The sequence below is a fragment of the Aptenodytes forsteri genome, unplaced genomic scaffold (genome assembly GCF_000699145.1).
Source record: "Aptenodytes forsteri isolate BGI_AS27 unplaced genomic scaffold, ASM69914v1 Scaffold821, whole genome shotgun sequence".
NCBI classification, from domain to species: domain Eukaryota; kingdom Metazoa; phylum Chordata; class Aves; order Sphenisciformes; family Spheniscidae; genus Aptenodytes; species Aptenodytes forsteri.
Genome location: NW_008795630.1, coordinates 54901 through 70827, shown reverse-complemented (window position 1 = coordinate 70827; position 15927 = coordinate 54901). Strand labels below are relative to the sequence as shown.

The following is a 15927-nucleotide window of genomic DNA, read 5'->3' as shown; positions in this document are numbered from 1 at the left end:
TGACATCATATGGTATGGAATAGCCCTTTGGCCAGTTTGGGTCAGCTGTCCTGGCTGTGCCCCCTCCCAGCTTCTCGCTGGCAGGGCATGAGAAGCTGAAAAGTCCTTGACTAGTGTAAGCACTGCTCAGCAACAACTAAAACATCAGTGTGTTATCAACATTATTCTCATCCTAAATCCAAAACACAGCACTATACCAGCTACTAGGAAGAAAATTAACTCTATCCCAGCCAAAACCAGGACACCACATAACACGCTATTATTGTACCCTACAAGGTTCAGTCCTACCACAGAGATCATACTGATAAAGAATAAAGCCTTCTGTCCCTCTAACAGGATTCAATATCAGGGTAGCGCACAATATTCAGAGACCTCTCTCTCTCTCTCTCTCTCTCTCATGTTCATCCTCCAGCTTTTGTTTTTAATGGGTAACCAGGTCAAAGTTGCACCTTTCAACCTTCCATCAGCTGAGGAGCAAGGCACATCTTTTTTCACTCCCAATGGACAGTCGTTACACCATTGCCTGGACACCACCACAGCCCCCTGATGAGCTGCCATACCACACACCTGCCCTTGCGCTGCTGCTCTGGATGACAGACCTGCCCTCTGTAACCATATACCAGGCTGGCTCGTTCATGATACACACAAGCAGGTGACCATGTAAGCCACCCCAAGCAAAGACAGCAGCATACCTCTGCATCCTCGCTACAACAAGAAGCAATACTAAACTAGGGTACTGTTGAAGCGAATAAAAAGAAGGAAATGTTGCTCTGTGACATTCTCTGCTTGTACTTGTACTTCGCTTTCCAGAACAAAAGAAAAACCTGCATCAGACATCATTGAAATGTGTAAAAAAGGAAGGACTTTTCATTAAATAGTATCTAATCAGACTCCAGAAGTCTTTTGCAAGTAGGTTGAGGCTGAGGGACTGAAGAGACCAGCATACATCCTATCAGTAAGGAAACATCTCTGGATGCATTGTCCTGGTGGAAAATTTATATTCAAAAAGCTGTCAGGTAGGAAAATACTGAAATTAATAAAATCAGGGGCTGAATTCAAGAAACTCCTTTTGCTTTGGAATCTCACCTCATGCAAGGTGAGCTCTGAGACCCTTTGGGGCCGGGTGCCACTGCCAATACCAGAGGGAAATTTTTCCATTGGCATCTTTGTCAAGATTTCAGCAAAAACGGCCTGGAAGAAAGAACAAGCCATACAAGCTCACCAGGTGCCTCACGTGCTATGGGTAGTTGGGGGAACTTCCATGAAAAGTTTCATCTCAAGTCAAGACAAGACTGTATGGACATTATCTTCTTCATGGTGTGAAAGAAGTGTGGTGTTATACAACAGAGCGGAAATGGGTACCCTTCCTTGGCTGTTGTCCCATCTCATGGCTACTTCATCCACATTAAAACATTAACTCATGTTTTGCTACAGTGGCTTACTTGTTTTAAATAAGCCAGATGTAAGTACTTTTGAGACACCGCTTTAAAAAAAAAAACAAAAAAAAAACCTGCATCCCCTAATGTGTATCCAGAGTTCAGTCATGACATAAGGAGGAATGGCCATCCAATTCACCAGTGGTAAGCTCTGTTAGCAGCAATAACAGTTAAATATTGTATAGTGCATACAAGGGAAAAATAATTAATGGTCAAGCTTGTAATTAAGGTAATTTGGCCCTGCTAGCAGGTGGCTTTTTCTCAGAATTCAAACCCAAAAATATTTAGTATGGTCTTATTCCCAAAATAATGTAGAATTCAGGCTCCTTTTAAATTAGTTACAGAACAAAACCAGAGCATTTTAGGAGCAACACATGGGATGAAACTGTATTATTTGAACCGCCCATCCAAGTCACAAAACTTTGACCTTTACTAGCTTTAGCAGAGTGCAAAAACAATCCTATCCACGCAGTACAGTCAAGCTATAAACAAATTTCAATACTCTATGATTAACCAATCCTAGCAATTTCAGCACAGGAATCAGGGTTCACTTGAACAGTCCTGTTTGTCAGAAGAACATGCTAAAATTGCTATTCTGCACACAGGTGACCCAAAACACTTTTGCATGTGACCTTCTGAACCCACTCACAAACAGTGTACAAATGACTCTCATTAACTGCAGTTGAAAAACTGTGGATGCCAACAGGTAAAAAGCAGAGCTCTCTGGCAATACTGCAGACAGCAAAGCAGCTGCTTCTAGGCCTCACATAGTGCATGGCTGTCAGTTTAGGAGGGTATGCTTTGGTCTTTGCTGACTTCTTCCACGACACTGGTGCCCACCTGGGTTAGCAGGAGTGGAGGGACCTCCAGCAGGACATGCACCACCGAGGGCCTGGCAGCTCAAGCCACGTCCGTGACCTGTGGTATCTCACCCTGCTTGCAACAGCTTACTCAGTTTTAGCCAAAAAGCCATACATTTATTCTGAAAAAAAGTCCACTTTCTGCAGTTTTTTGGACTCTGGAATCCCCCCCAATAAAACAATTTAATTTTTTTTCCTGCGGAAGCCTATTTTCTGATTTATTCATCCTCACCAACGTGACAAAGGGCTGCCAAAGGAACCTGCAGGGAGCAAAGGGAACTTGTCAGTGAGAAATTTTTAATGGCTGGGGGGCTTTGTCTAGGGCTCACCCCTCAGTTAGCATGAGTGTTAGGGTTGAGAGAAAGAGAAAGCCAGAGCTCCCAGCAGAACGCAGGAGGAACAGGGCTGCCAAAGGGTGGGTAAGCTGCAAAGAGAACGTGCCTGGGAGTCACTTTTCACCTGGGCAATGACAACAGCAATTAGCAAGTTGGACAAATATGTTCACATGACAAAAAAAATTGCAACGTTTCCAAACGTTATCAACTAATGGAAGGTGAATATTTTGCAAAGATTCTATAGCAGAAATATAGGCTTTGGAGGGAAATAATAAGTTGTTGGGATCTCCATTCAAATTTTAGATTTGTTCAGCAGAAATAAATGACTACATATGTCAGACTCTGGACAACAACAAAAGAAAGACTTTCCAGGAAAAAACAAACAATGTGAAAAAGGAGGGAGGAAGAAATCTGGAATGGAAAAGATTATGAGGGGGAAAAAAAGTGAAACCCACTTACACTGTAAATATTTTTCTGCCTGAACAATAAGATAATGTTTGGAGTGATATTGCACTTTAATCCTTCCAAATGCTTTCAGTTTATTAATAAAGTACTTCAAATCTTTATTTTTCAACCTATAGCTCAAGGTAATTACCTCTCATATAGGGAAAATTTACAGCTGGTCTTTAATACAGTGTCATTTTAAACTACTATATAATAAAAAAATATACACACACATATATATATGAGGGTGTCACACTTATTTTCTTGTGTTTCTCTCAAGAAATGAATTCGTTCTCTATCTGCACTAGAACATTAGGTTTCAATTTACATATGCTTCCTGAGCACTGTGGATACAATTTTCCAGCTACTTTGCTTATAAGTTAGTATTATTGATGCTTTCTACTTTCAGAGATTTTTTTCTTTGTTTTACAGCTATGTCAGCAAACAAAATACGCATTTGTACACCTTTATGGGCAGCGCAGTTTATCTATTAAAACTGGATATATTAATCATTGCCCTGTAGTAAAGAATTTATAATGCTCATATGAATGTATTATCAGTAATTCCGTGTGCTAAATAGATTGCATCATCTCATTCTTAAGGTTTCTAAAAAAAAAAGTTAGCCCCATATAGTTACTGCAGATGTTTCAATTATCCCCTCAAATTTTCACTTTTCCTGTGGAAGAGAGAGACTTTAAAAAAAAAAAACCACCACACTTCATTTCCCTTCTCCCCATCTTAAAAATATCTGGCAATTTTACTTATCTGTATTTTCTGCTAAAGTCACAGGCTTAGAAATGGATTCAATCTGAACATTACCCCTTCAGGTCAAGCCAGACAGGTAAATTTTCATTAAGAAACCCTACAGGGTTTGCTGACAAAACAATACAATCTAATAAATGCAGCCTCAGCGGAGGTCTGTATCACACCTTGTCTAGCTTACAAGTCTCATTTTACTGCTTTATCCCTGGTTGCCAGAGGCAACACAGAGGCACAGAGCTAAGAGGAAAAATACATCTTTTATTTGCAAGCAATACCAGATAAAGACACACCAAGTGAGCTTGAAGGGTGCATTTATTTGAAAAAGTTTAGCTGCCACCTTCCATCTCTTTGTAATTACAGCTGAACTGGGCGTTTGGAGAGGCAATTATTCCCTCCCCTCCCCAAATCAGCTTTCCCCCAATCCCCAGGGTGGAGTCCTCACCCTGCTGTTGGGACACCATGGGCTGCTATACGTTCATTGCGGGTGCTGCAAACCTGCCCTTACTCTCGCTACGATGAAGCATGCACTGCAGAGAAACAAAGCCCCGAGTTAACCCCCCACATATACATGCAGTTGAGAAATTTGGAGAGAGATGTTTTGCAGCAGACAGAAGTGAGCTTGTGAAATCTCACAGGTTGAAACTCCCCTACTTTTCTCAGTGCAGAAAACCACAATAGCTGTTTCAGGTATACCACCAAGAAGTGCAGCTAAGAGAAAGCCTTTAAGTAAGTTTTCAAATGCCCTGAGTTTTGGAAGACAGGATTCAAAGCTCCAGAAAAATCACTTCTCATTTTTCCCTCAGCAAAGACGCTCCCACAATGTGCACGTGCTCATTACTCTTGCAAAGTAAGCTGCGCTGAAATCATTGGGAATAAAAAAAAAAAAACTGAAGGCAGTCACACGCCATGCTGTAAAACATAGACACTTTCCAGGTAATTCCTTCTTTTTCCCAGCAGAGATATCTTCCCCTTCCTCTCCGCTGTTAGAGAAATTGAGGTGAGTTTCTCCATCCATACCCAGAGGAGCAATTCCAGTTCCTTCAGCACAATGACTGAAGGTGGAAGCTGTCCCAGGCACAACAGCTGGGGCTCCTCTCTCAAACCAGCAGTGCCAGAAGTGATGGGCACTTTCTCCCTCCCTCCACCGTGTCAGGAGCTGGTCATCCCCAACAGGGGCCATGGAGGCCCTTCCTGTGTGGGCTCCCACTACGTTCCGGGCAAATGGTACCCATCTGACTTTGCCAGAGGCAAATTAGATGTTGCCTGTCGGGAGCACTCTGCCAGCAGCCTGGTCACGGTGACAGCCTCCGGGCAGAACGAACAGGAAGGATTTCGGGGTGATAGCCCTGCTACTAGCATGGCTTGCTCTGCTGTGGGCAGTACACACAAGCAGAAGGGTGGCAAAAAGCAGCTAAGTAGTTCTGGCAGCAGCTCCACAGAAAACCTCAGGGAGGCTCAAGCCATCACAGGCAATTTCACATCTCGGCTGAAAGCCATGTCTCTGCAGTGTAGCAAGGCACAAAGGAATTCTCCTGCTAATCAAAAAATATTACTATTTCCCAATAAGTCACTACTCTTGGAGGGAAAAAAGTTCACATGAACACCGATTTAATTATGGACGAATTTTGTTTTCCTTTCATGTCTCCAAGCTGAATATGGCCAGTATGCCTTTGAAAAGCCACATTAAAATTAACAAACTAATACTAGTTCATCAAACAGAAACATAAGCTTGGAACAGGATTAAACTGATCCAGAGCAAACTTAAAATAATTGACCCCATTTTGCTCGGTGAAAAAATCAGTTTTTCTTCTACACATTACAGCATTTCTTAAATGCAGTCCCCTCTTCTAGCCAACTGAGGCTGTGTGTTCTAGTGTTAAACCACAGTTTTACAGGCTCTACAAGCGCATAGCCACTCTTTCTTGGATCATCTGATGTTAATTTGAGAAAAAAAGCATCACCCAAACTTACTTGGCAAGTATTTTCTACAAAGTTATTGCCAGTTGCACACGAGCACCTACCTACTTCTTGGCAGTGTTTTGCAAAATGCAAATCTGTGTAAGCTGCAGCATGTCATACCTGGAGCATTCCCCCCCCCGTCCTTTTTTTTTCTCTAGAAAGAGGGGAAATAGTGACAGAAGCAGAGAGATCATTTTAATCCTACATAGAGAACAAATTGCAAGATAAATATGAAATAACATCCTAAAATGACTCTTCTAGAGACAACTTTGTTCAAAACAGATAAAAAAGAAAGACCGCTTAAGGAGACAAAGTGAGGCAGGGAGAGTAAGAAGGAGAGCAGACCAGGCAGACCGAGTAGGCAGCACTGCTATGATCTAGACCACAGCGCACCAGCGAGGCAGCAGCTATGGGAAAATCCCACGGCCAGGCCCCCCAGCTCTGCACTGGTGAGTCACTGCTCCAGGCAGGAGCCCTGCTTAGCCAGGGCATGGCACGCCATCCCACGCGACGCTTTGAGCGGTAGCAACCAGGCACCATTTCAAGTGAATCACGCACATCTACAGAGCCGATGTGTGCAAGGCCTGAAAGCAGGTGTCCCTGCTGCTGCTGCCACCCAGGACTAGGTCCTCTGCTTGGCTCGCAGTAATGGGGCTGAGCTGCGGGGTGACCCTGTCCGTGATAACAAAGCTGGGCAGTTGCTATGGAGTCTCTGGAGCTGCTCCATGAAAGCTCAGTCCTAGAAAGTCCCAGACGAAGCAGAAATAATTAGCAGACCTGCATGAACAGAGGTTCCTAGCCAGCAAGGAAAGAAATACAATAATAAAGACCAGCTTGACCCAAAAGAGTACTGCAGACATAGGGCTGAGCTCTGCAAATCACACAAGTGTGAATTCTCTCCCCTTGTGCAGCGGCTGAGCCGCTGCAGCCCCTGGCAGCAGGCATGAGACAGCATTTGGCCAGAGAAGAGCTAGTGCTGCCTTTATCCAGCAATAACCATCACTCCAATAACCTACACAACTATTTCCTTGCCTTGCTGCAAAACAGGTAGAAGTAGAAACCTGGCACCAAGGAAAGAAATGTCACACGCACCAGGTTTTTCTCTTTGACTAAGCAGGAGAGAGGGACACGCGGCATTTTCAGCTGTTAGCATGGCTTTACAAAGCAGCCTTTCAAAGGAGAGCAAGCATCACGAGAGATGCTGGATAGGCTGGAGTCCCAGAAAGACATGCAGCAGGGACTTAAGCAAAAGCTTTATGGTGCTACAGCAGAGGGAGGAATGCATGTTTCCCCCTACCACTGCAGCCGCCTTGCACAGCTGGCTAACCTACAGCAAGAGGGACTCTGACCACAGAAGGTTCATTAGTCCCACTTCTGACTGCTCTAAAGGGAGAGGACAAAACCAATTTTGGCTTGGATCCAGGCTTGCTTTGTCACTGGTGCTGCTTACTTTTGCAGCTATCCATTATCACCTTGCTATTTTGACTTCACTTGACACCCCAGCAACACGGGTGCTTGCACACTGCGGTTTCTATGGGTTTGCATACAAACAGAAAGCTGGGCCTAATTCTGAGTCAGGACTTGTTGTCTCCCACAGCTCTCTACTGCAGCAGGCTGGAAATTATGTAACAGCTTCGCTTCTGGTTTTACAACATCAAAGCTCTCATTGGATTAAATGAGGAAATACAGTCCACTCGCCATCCCTCATCTACCAGCTTGGCCAGTGCAGGCAGTGGACGTCAGGCTGGAGAGGCATCAACTCTGGGCATCTGACTTTCTGCTTTGCAGCCCGTGGGTGCTGGGAAAGGTTACAGTGTCTGGGAAGGGATCGGGTCTCTCTGTCTTGGGAGGAGACAGTTTGGAGTTAATATGCATAAACCAGGCAGTTCTGCTAAAGTGGTTAGCTGTGAAATAACTAGCATTTCCATTTTCCCCCGTGAGTTTCAAGATTAACAAGCCCGCAGAGAGTGAAAAGAAACAGTTCATCCTTTCCAAAGGTTTTGTTTCAGGCTGTTTGCAGAATCAGGAAGATAATGCATCAATTTATCAATTGTTTTGCGCAATAAATTTGCAAACACTCACTAGTTTTATATTTCAAAAATTTTCTCCACAACCACGAGGGCCAGACAGCATGAAAATGAAGGGAGCTTATCTGAAAAATCTTACAGCTGTCCCAGAGAAGTCCCAATCGCCAATACACCCTGTTCCTCCAAATCCCAGCCTCTTACTTTCCATGGTCATAGGATTCCTCCTTCTTGCAGTTCAGCTGACCACCAGAGAATTAACCCAGCAGTGAGAGCAGATGGTGCCCTGCTGGGTTACTGAGCAGAGGGGTGGGTACAAAGTGCCCCTTTTCAGCAGCAGGAAACTATTGGAGCAGTTCATGGGCAAAGTCAGCACTGGAAAACCTGGAGCATGAAGCACTGCTTTAAGGCAGATCTGCAGCAAATATTACAAGTCCCAACTATCTGGCATTTACACTCAGACTTCAATCCAAGGAGATGATTTGTATATATAATAGGGTTGCTAGAAGAGCAGAGTTATAAACACAAACCTCTTTCAGAATGAAACATCTGAGTTCCCACTGAAACCCTTACAGGAATTACATTTCTCTTTCAAATACAAAACAGACTCAGTAATTCTGGTATGATCATGGTTTGGTAGCAGAGAAAGACTGCCTAAACCCCAACTGTTTCCTAAACATTCCTTTAGCAACCTCAGGAGCTAGAAAATGGTAATTTGCATGAGTGTTGGTGAAAAGGACTTGTGAGTAATCAAGTCAAGTTGATCACAAAGGTAGATTTCTCTCACTATAAAAGCACTGCTCCATTTTAGTCTTAAATATTCAGTGGTTAGAAAAATTGTGCATGTGTGTGTGTATAAAATATACATAATATAAGAGCCAGAACTCTTAAAACAATGGAAAATGTGATTTTAAAAATAATCTTAGTGGCTCCTGTTACAAGTGCTGTGGCATAAGAAATGGAAAACATTTAAGTCAATTTATCACATCTAAATATTACATTACATGATCCAGTTAGTTGCTCTAATCGCTGCTAGGATACTTAAAACTGCCTGGTTACACATGAGAGCAGATCCTTCAGGGTCCATTTCAGTCTAAGAGAACAGTAAACTTGGTTCTCGAGATAGGTTTTCAGTGGGCTTTAACAGATGGAGGAGCATTTCCACTCCACTCCCCATCCTGGTGACCCACTCCCATCACCTCCGCCATGTCAGAAGTGATGAGCGCAACAAATCAAAGGAAGTAGCTGAAAACTTTATTTTTTCTTTCAAGGTTATTTTTCAGCCAAATCAGCAGCCTGATTCAACTCTGCTCATTTTGGTGGCAGCAGTATTGCTGTAAATCAGCTGGCATCAGCAGTGAAACTGAACCCACAGACAAATGAAATAATGTTGTCAGCCCTTGTTTGGCACATGAATAGTCTTTTCCCACTCCATGGCCTGAGGATTTTTGAGTAAAGACATTCAGGAGGGAGTGGTAACTTTTATCACTGCCATGCGCTGTCAGTCTAGAACCAGAAATAAGTCTGCATCTTAGCTCACAGCAGGGAAAAAAGCTCATTTCCTACAATAACCTTTATCTCACAGTTTGTCTCATGGCTTGCCAGCACCAAGAGTTTTACTTCGGGCTAAGTCTGACGGATGCCAAGTTACTCCTTTTAACATTGAGCAAAAAAAATCCCAGAAATCAAATTTGAGTCCCAGCAGCTTCAGTAGGAGAACAGCAGCTGCAGGTGAACTAGTACATATACGCTGAGATATTTTCACAAGTGCGAACAGACAGACTGACAGAAAAACAAACTCAGAGGTGAGCGCAGCCAAGCCCTTGCACTGCACGCTCTCCAAGGCAAAGGCCACCACTCTCTCAACAGTAGTGCAGAGCTAAGTACCTATATTGTGATTGTGGCCTGTGGCTGAAGTCGTACAGCCCTGCCATTAGGGTGAAAGAGGACAGTTTTTGCTCCTGCTTTTGCAGAAAACAATGCTGGTGATCAGATCCTTCTCCCAAGACAAGCCCTCGGCTTACTAAGAGGGATGCAACACAGATATCCAGCCTCCAGCAGTGAGCAGGCTGTAGTCTAAGCAGTCTCTTCAGTCATCAGCTCTACTACTAAGAGATCTAAGGGGACTCAGCTAATGCCACTAACCCCGGCATGACTGTGACAGGCTTGAGGTTTACAGTCTAGAGGAAGAGAACAACACATCCAAACCCCAGCGCTGGGAGCCATCCAGTCCCCAGCAGTTGTCAGCCCCTCTTGCGCAGTGACACGATGCAGCTGTGTCTTACTCAGCACTGGAACCCACCCAGGCCTCTTTCCGTACACTCCGAATTTTCAAAACCAGATAACAGTCATACGTCAGCACCTCACATCCCTCGGGACCGTGCTCAGCTCCATGCTCTGTTCAGGCTTAGGGGTACATGAAGTTGCTTCTGGACATTTTCTGCTTATTCCAGCCTTGCACACCATGCCTAACACTTTAGTACCTGGGTACCTGACCAAGACCCTTCAAATTTCAATTTGCCACATATATTTAGTTGCAAACTTTCATTTGCTTGTTTTTAAATTAGCAGGAGCAGTAGCAGATTTCCACTTAAGCCAGGCACTTTGCACTACAGGCTCACAGCCTTTCCGCCAGGCTGCCACCAGACCCCACTCACAGTCTAGGAAACATCCCACCATTCAGCGCCAGCAGCTGCCTCTTTCCAGTAAACGACTTGTGCAGATAGGGTCTAAAGAAGTGAAACATAACTACTCCTGGGGCAGGAGTTTGCTTCTCACCTGATAGCACAGCGTGGGGGATTTTTTTAAGTCATGTAATCTAATACTGATAGGAAACACCACTAGTCTTCTTTTTCCCCTTTCTAAGCTGTTAGCACAGCATGCAGTAGCGTCAGCCACTTCAGAAAGTACTGAAATTTTCTCTCTCTCTCTCTCTTACTCAAAGGGAAGAAAACCCTCTTGTTTTCAGCAGCCTCCTTCTTTTTTTAATCAACACTACACAGAACAACTTACAACACTGAAAGCCATCAGTGCTCTCTCAAAATCATCCAACACACTTTCATGTGGTTACATTTGAACCTCTGTCTATCTGGACAGTATCAGTAAAAGGCAATAACACTTATTCACATTTGTGATTGATCAGGTTTTCCCTCATCCTTCATCTTTCGCTTTTTCACAGGTTGCATTTATACTTGTGGGACTAAAAGGCAAACAGGACCTAGGATGATTTCCTGCTGATAGGTACTTCCTTCTCTGCCCCCCGCCCAAAACAGACAGCCGTTATCTTTTCTCTTCCCCTTTGCTAGCCCCTGTTGCAGAAAACCTACTTCTGAATTCTCTATACTAGAGAAGTAGGGTGAAAAAAACCTATGAAAAGGTATCCCATCTTCTTTTAGAAGTTCAGGTGAATTCCTTCTTGACCTTGGCAGACTACTAGCCTTTCTTAAGCACAAAGGAAGATCATCCTTAATTTAGCACATACACCCATAAATATGATTACTCCCAAGGCTATATGGCCCACATCAAAAAAGTCCAGTACCTCCATCATCTTCTGTAGCAAAACAAAAATGAAACTTGTAGGCTACGTGTATGTAAAAAGGGGTCCTAATTTTTTTATAGGCTAAAAAGCTGAAAAGAGCAAACCTCAAAAGAAAGCAAGCAAATCATGTAATACCTGAAAGTAATCTGTGATGAAGGATCCAAGTTCACTCTTCAGCAGCCGTCTGTAGACAGAAGGAATGCAGCCATGAAGTAACAGCCATTGATGGTCATTTCTTACAGGTATATCCGCACCTTACTACCAGTCATACCAAAGTTACATGAGTATATGCGAATGTGTCATTTTGGCCACAGTTAGATTTCTTTTACATTTAGGTATACATTTTACAAATGCCCACAAAGGCTATTCTCAAATTATGAAGGAATGAAACAGTTTCCCTGAAGTCTTCTATTTATAAGCTATACACCTAGAACAAGCAAAAAAACCCACTTACCCCCCTGAATGCACAGAAGGTTGGGGAGACAATTTAAAGTTACTTAGTTTGAAATTCATAATTTTTTCTGCTTTTTGTTTAAACAAAGACACCTTTCATTTCACTGAAAATAGCATATCTCCCTAATGCTGTACTTCCTTTTCTCTTGGAAGTAGAAGGTGGGAGGATAAGGAGACGAGCAATGAAGTAAACACACAAGCAGAAGCTGTGGCTTCCCCGTGACTACCGCATTTAAAAAAAAAAAAAAGCCGTATTTTTCAGGAAAGTAATTCTAGAAATTTAACAAGAGGTGTTTTAAATACATGCAGGCAGAAGCCACTCTAAACTAGTATTTCTGATAAAAACTCTTGGATTTTAAATCAGGCTGTGATAAAAGTTTTAAATTTTAACACATATTTATATTTCAAAACTCTGATATAAAAATCAGGATTAAAAAAAAACAACTCACAAAGTTACGAGCATTTGCACTTTCAGCTTTCAGTGACTGTGAGCATAAATTCTGTAGCTGTAATTTCTGCCTAAAATTTAAAAGGTGCCCAACAATTTCCACTGCAAAACATTGCAGGTTTTTGCTGTTGTAAGAGTTTTGCTTTTCACCAACGTGAAGTAAAATCAGGAGTGCTCAAAAATGGCATTTGAATCAGGGACCATCCAGTTCTCAGGCTGGGTTCTTACTAACAAACTACATCACTTTTTCCTAATCTTTGCTGAAAGTCAATTTTGACAGCAACCTTCCTCCCTAACCATTTTGTAACACTTCTACATTTATTTGCATGCCAACATGCCTTTACTCTTTCTCTCTCAGAGCAGTTATATTCACCCCACCCATCTCAAAGCACATTTCTATTTCTATGAGATGGATAAACCAGGTAAGTCTTTGGGGGCCCATTTGCCAGAAGCTCTTCCACCAGCTTCGGCAGAATCCAGGGGGCTCTCCACCAGCTGATTGACAAGCGCACAGCAGGACTTCATCTCGCGCAGGCAGACCAGCAACCGGAGGCTTGCACCCTAGAGACAACCCAAGGGAGGGGTCTCCTCCTAATCATGGCCACATCACCTCCTGCTTCCTGAAATCCCATCTCCCGATGTCATTTCTTACATTTCCTCTTGTTGTGACAACTTTCAGAGCAGTAAAAAAAAAAAAAAGTATCCAGTGAGATGATATCAAATCACAGCAAGATAAAAATTTGGTGGCAGCAATCCAGAGCAAAATGTTACCACCTGCTCATCTCCTGGTCCTGTCATTATTGTCCTACTTTAAAACTCTCCTGCGTTTCCCACTGTCAAATAACTAAGCACTGTGCAGAATCTGCGAGTCTCTTAAAGCACTGCATTTGCTAACTTCCACCAAGGAGCTGAATGGAGAACTACAAACAAGGAAAATGCACCAGCTCGACCTAATGGCACACAAGATTCGGCCATCTGACAGGTCTGGCTTTTTGCCCAGCGCCAAGCTAGAGATTCACCTTGCGCACACAGAGCTAACATTGTGTTGGGAGCTACATCAAGAGTCACAGGTGCAAGGCTGAAGGTGTGCATGCAAACGTACAGATGCATGTCCTTTGCTCCTTAGACAGACGCTAATGAGCTACTTGAATGTTAAAGTGGCCTATTTAGAGAATGACATTTGGAGATGTAACCAATGCTCAGGGCACCTGCAGGAACATTAATCATGTATTTCAAGGTGAGTGCTTCCAAGTGCTGCCTAAGAGTGCCTGTCCGTGGAAGAGGGCATTTCCCCTCCCACCATCAGCACTGCTTACAAAGCATACACAGTTCACAAAGAATTTCCTGTTCTTCAATGGATCCTTCCTGTGGATCTCGACAGTCTAGATCCACTTCAGTAACCAACATGAAGAGAGCATGGTCCAGCCACTGGGGCCAAGCCCAGGCAACACGGCTATTGTGCCCAGCGTACTGTCTCCCCACAAGGGTGGGAAGGAGCGCCTGCTTGCACTGGGGAGGGAAAGCAGGCTGCAGCCACTACAGCAGGCAACAGCCTGGCAGACGAGTCACAAAACCCAAAGCCGGTCCCCAAGTCTGCCAATAGTCTGTGGGTTAGGGTATTTCCAAAGTCTTATGACATTTGTTTTTCTTTTCACCTACAGAAATACTCATCCCATGGAGAATTAAGACTGCTCCAAGTACTTAAACCTAACTTGAGGACTTCTGACCTGAGCACACTAAAATACCATTAAAGCATGAGACACTGCCCTCACTCAGCTCTCAAAAGGAATTATATTAAACTTTCACCTTTGGGACCAGACCAAGTAGGACAGAGTCTCATGCCTTGCAAGCTGCATTTATTTTTAAAGTAGGGAAAGGGGTAGTTTAGACTGCTGCTTAGTACATGCTTAGCCCAAATTGCCATTTGAATCTTGGTGCTCAGGAAAAATGCAATAGGGATGGAGGGACATATAAAAGGAGAAGCAGAGACCTATATGACAGCATTCATGATGAATTAATATGGATGTAGTGGGAAAGAGAGAGGGAGGAGGAACTACATCCATGAGCTCTGACAATACACCTCTTAGCAGCACTTGGAACCAAGGCAAGAATGAATTGTTCTTTATCTACTCTGCAGTCCTATCTATTGCTAACCAAACTTCCCAAATAATCAGGATGAAAGCACAGATAATCATGAAACCTGCTTAAAAAAAAATAAGACTTTTAATCATCACTAGCATCAGTGTTAGAAAATGTTTGTTAAGCTTTTAGTTTTTTTATCTTTAGGGTTCATATTTTCAGGTCTTGCTCTGCAATTATCATGTAAAGATTAAGCTTTTAAATGAAATGCTGTATTTTGCTTTCATTTTAAACACTCCACAGTTCTGAGAAGCTTGGGTTTAGAAAAGAGATGTTGCTACCATCACAAATGCCCTGACAAAAATGTGTAAAAAACAGCCAGAAGAGGCAAACTCCCTAGGAGGGGACGAAATCCTTATAATCCAAGTCAATACACATCCCGTCATTGTCAAAGCTACACATCCACACAAGTCAGAGAAATGTTATCCAGGTGCCCCATGCCATTCACTCCACCCAATAGCAAAAAAGAAGTAAGTTAGCCTGAAACCCCAAAGCTGTGCTTAAGTTTGCTTCGATCCCTGCTCCTTCCACCAATATCCTCTAACTGCGGTTCTGTAGGGGAACAAAAACAAGAACATCAAACCGGCAGCAACAAAAATCCCTTTTCATGCATTTCAGCAACCTACCTGATATTTTCATTGAGGGTGTAAAGTTCATTGTTCTGCAAGCCTCCCCCTTTGAACACATTTATCACTGCTGTTTGAACACTGCCAAAAAAGAAATGAGACAGTACAACATCCATAAATAACAGCCACCAGTATGATTTAACACAGAGCGCAATGTGAGCTAGCCGCCAAAAGCTGAGTGGTTATAATGGGGTGGAGAGATTAATTGCACTTAAATACTTCTACTCTTTCTTCCCTGGAAATCATCACTCTTATTTACCTACATCTCTCATGGGAGACAGAGCAGAACCAATCTCAAGTTGTGCCTAGAGTAAGCAAGGGAAAGTTGTTACAGGGACACTGTTCACAAAGAGCACATTCACACCAGATATATCTTTAACGCGACTGTTTAGGGGATCTCTGCTGTGTGCTGCAGGCTAGTTGCTATGAGGAGACATAGATTTTTGGCAATATCTGCCAAACACATCACATTGCATTATCCAGTGATGCTAGCAGGAACCACCCAATCTGCAGCATCTGGCAGGACCCTGGCTGTGCTAGAAGACGTTCTGCAGCCAGCATCATCTCAGTCAGACCCAACTTTAAGCCCTGTTAATGCTTGTAAGATGCTGTTGGAGGATCTTCTAACTCATACTTCTCTCACCAGCACAGAGGAAGTCATAAAGTGACAGCATATAATATGGTTTAGCAGGTCTAAAGGCTTGCCATGGCTAACAAGAGGAGGTGTCATTCCCTTAACGGGCATTCCCTTCTGGGTGCTGGTTGACAGCCGGCTGAACATGAGCCAGCAGTGTGCCCAGGCGGCCAAGAAGGCCAATGGCATCCTGGCCTGTATCAGAAATAGTGTGGCCAGCAGGAGTAGGGAAACCATCGTGCCCCTGTACTCGGCCCTGGTGAGGCCGC

The 15927-nt window shown here is 43.4% G+C and overlaps 1 protein-coding gene across 1 annotated transcript in view; it reads right to left on the bottom strand.

Moving 5' to 3' along the window:
• Positions 1 to 15927, bottom strand: part of PRR5L (proline rich 5 like) — a 57854-nt gene that overhangs the window by 29949 nt on the left and 11978 nt on the right. Inside the window, exons 3-4 of the mRNA XM_009282455.1 lie at positions 15025 to 15105; positions 11494 to 11542 (exon numbers count right to left, since the gene is read on the bottom strand). Coding sequence (XP_009280730.1) covers positions 11494 to 11542; positions 15025 to 15105 — 130 coding nt within the window. The remainder of the gene's footprint in view (positions 1 to 11493; positions 11543 to 15024; positions 15106 to 15927) is intronic.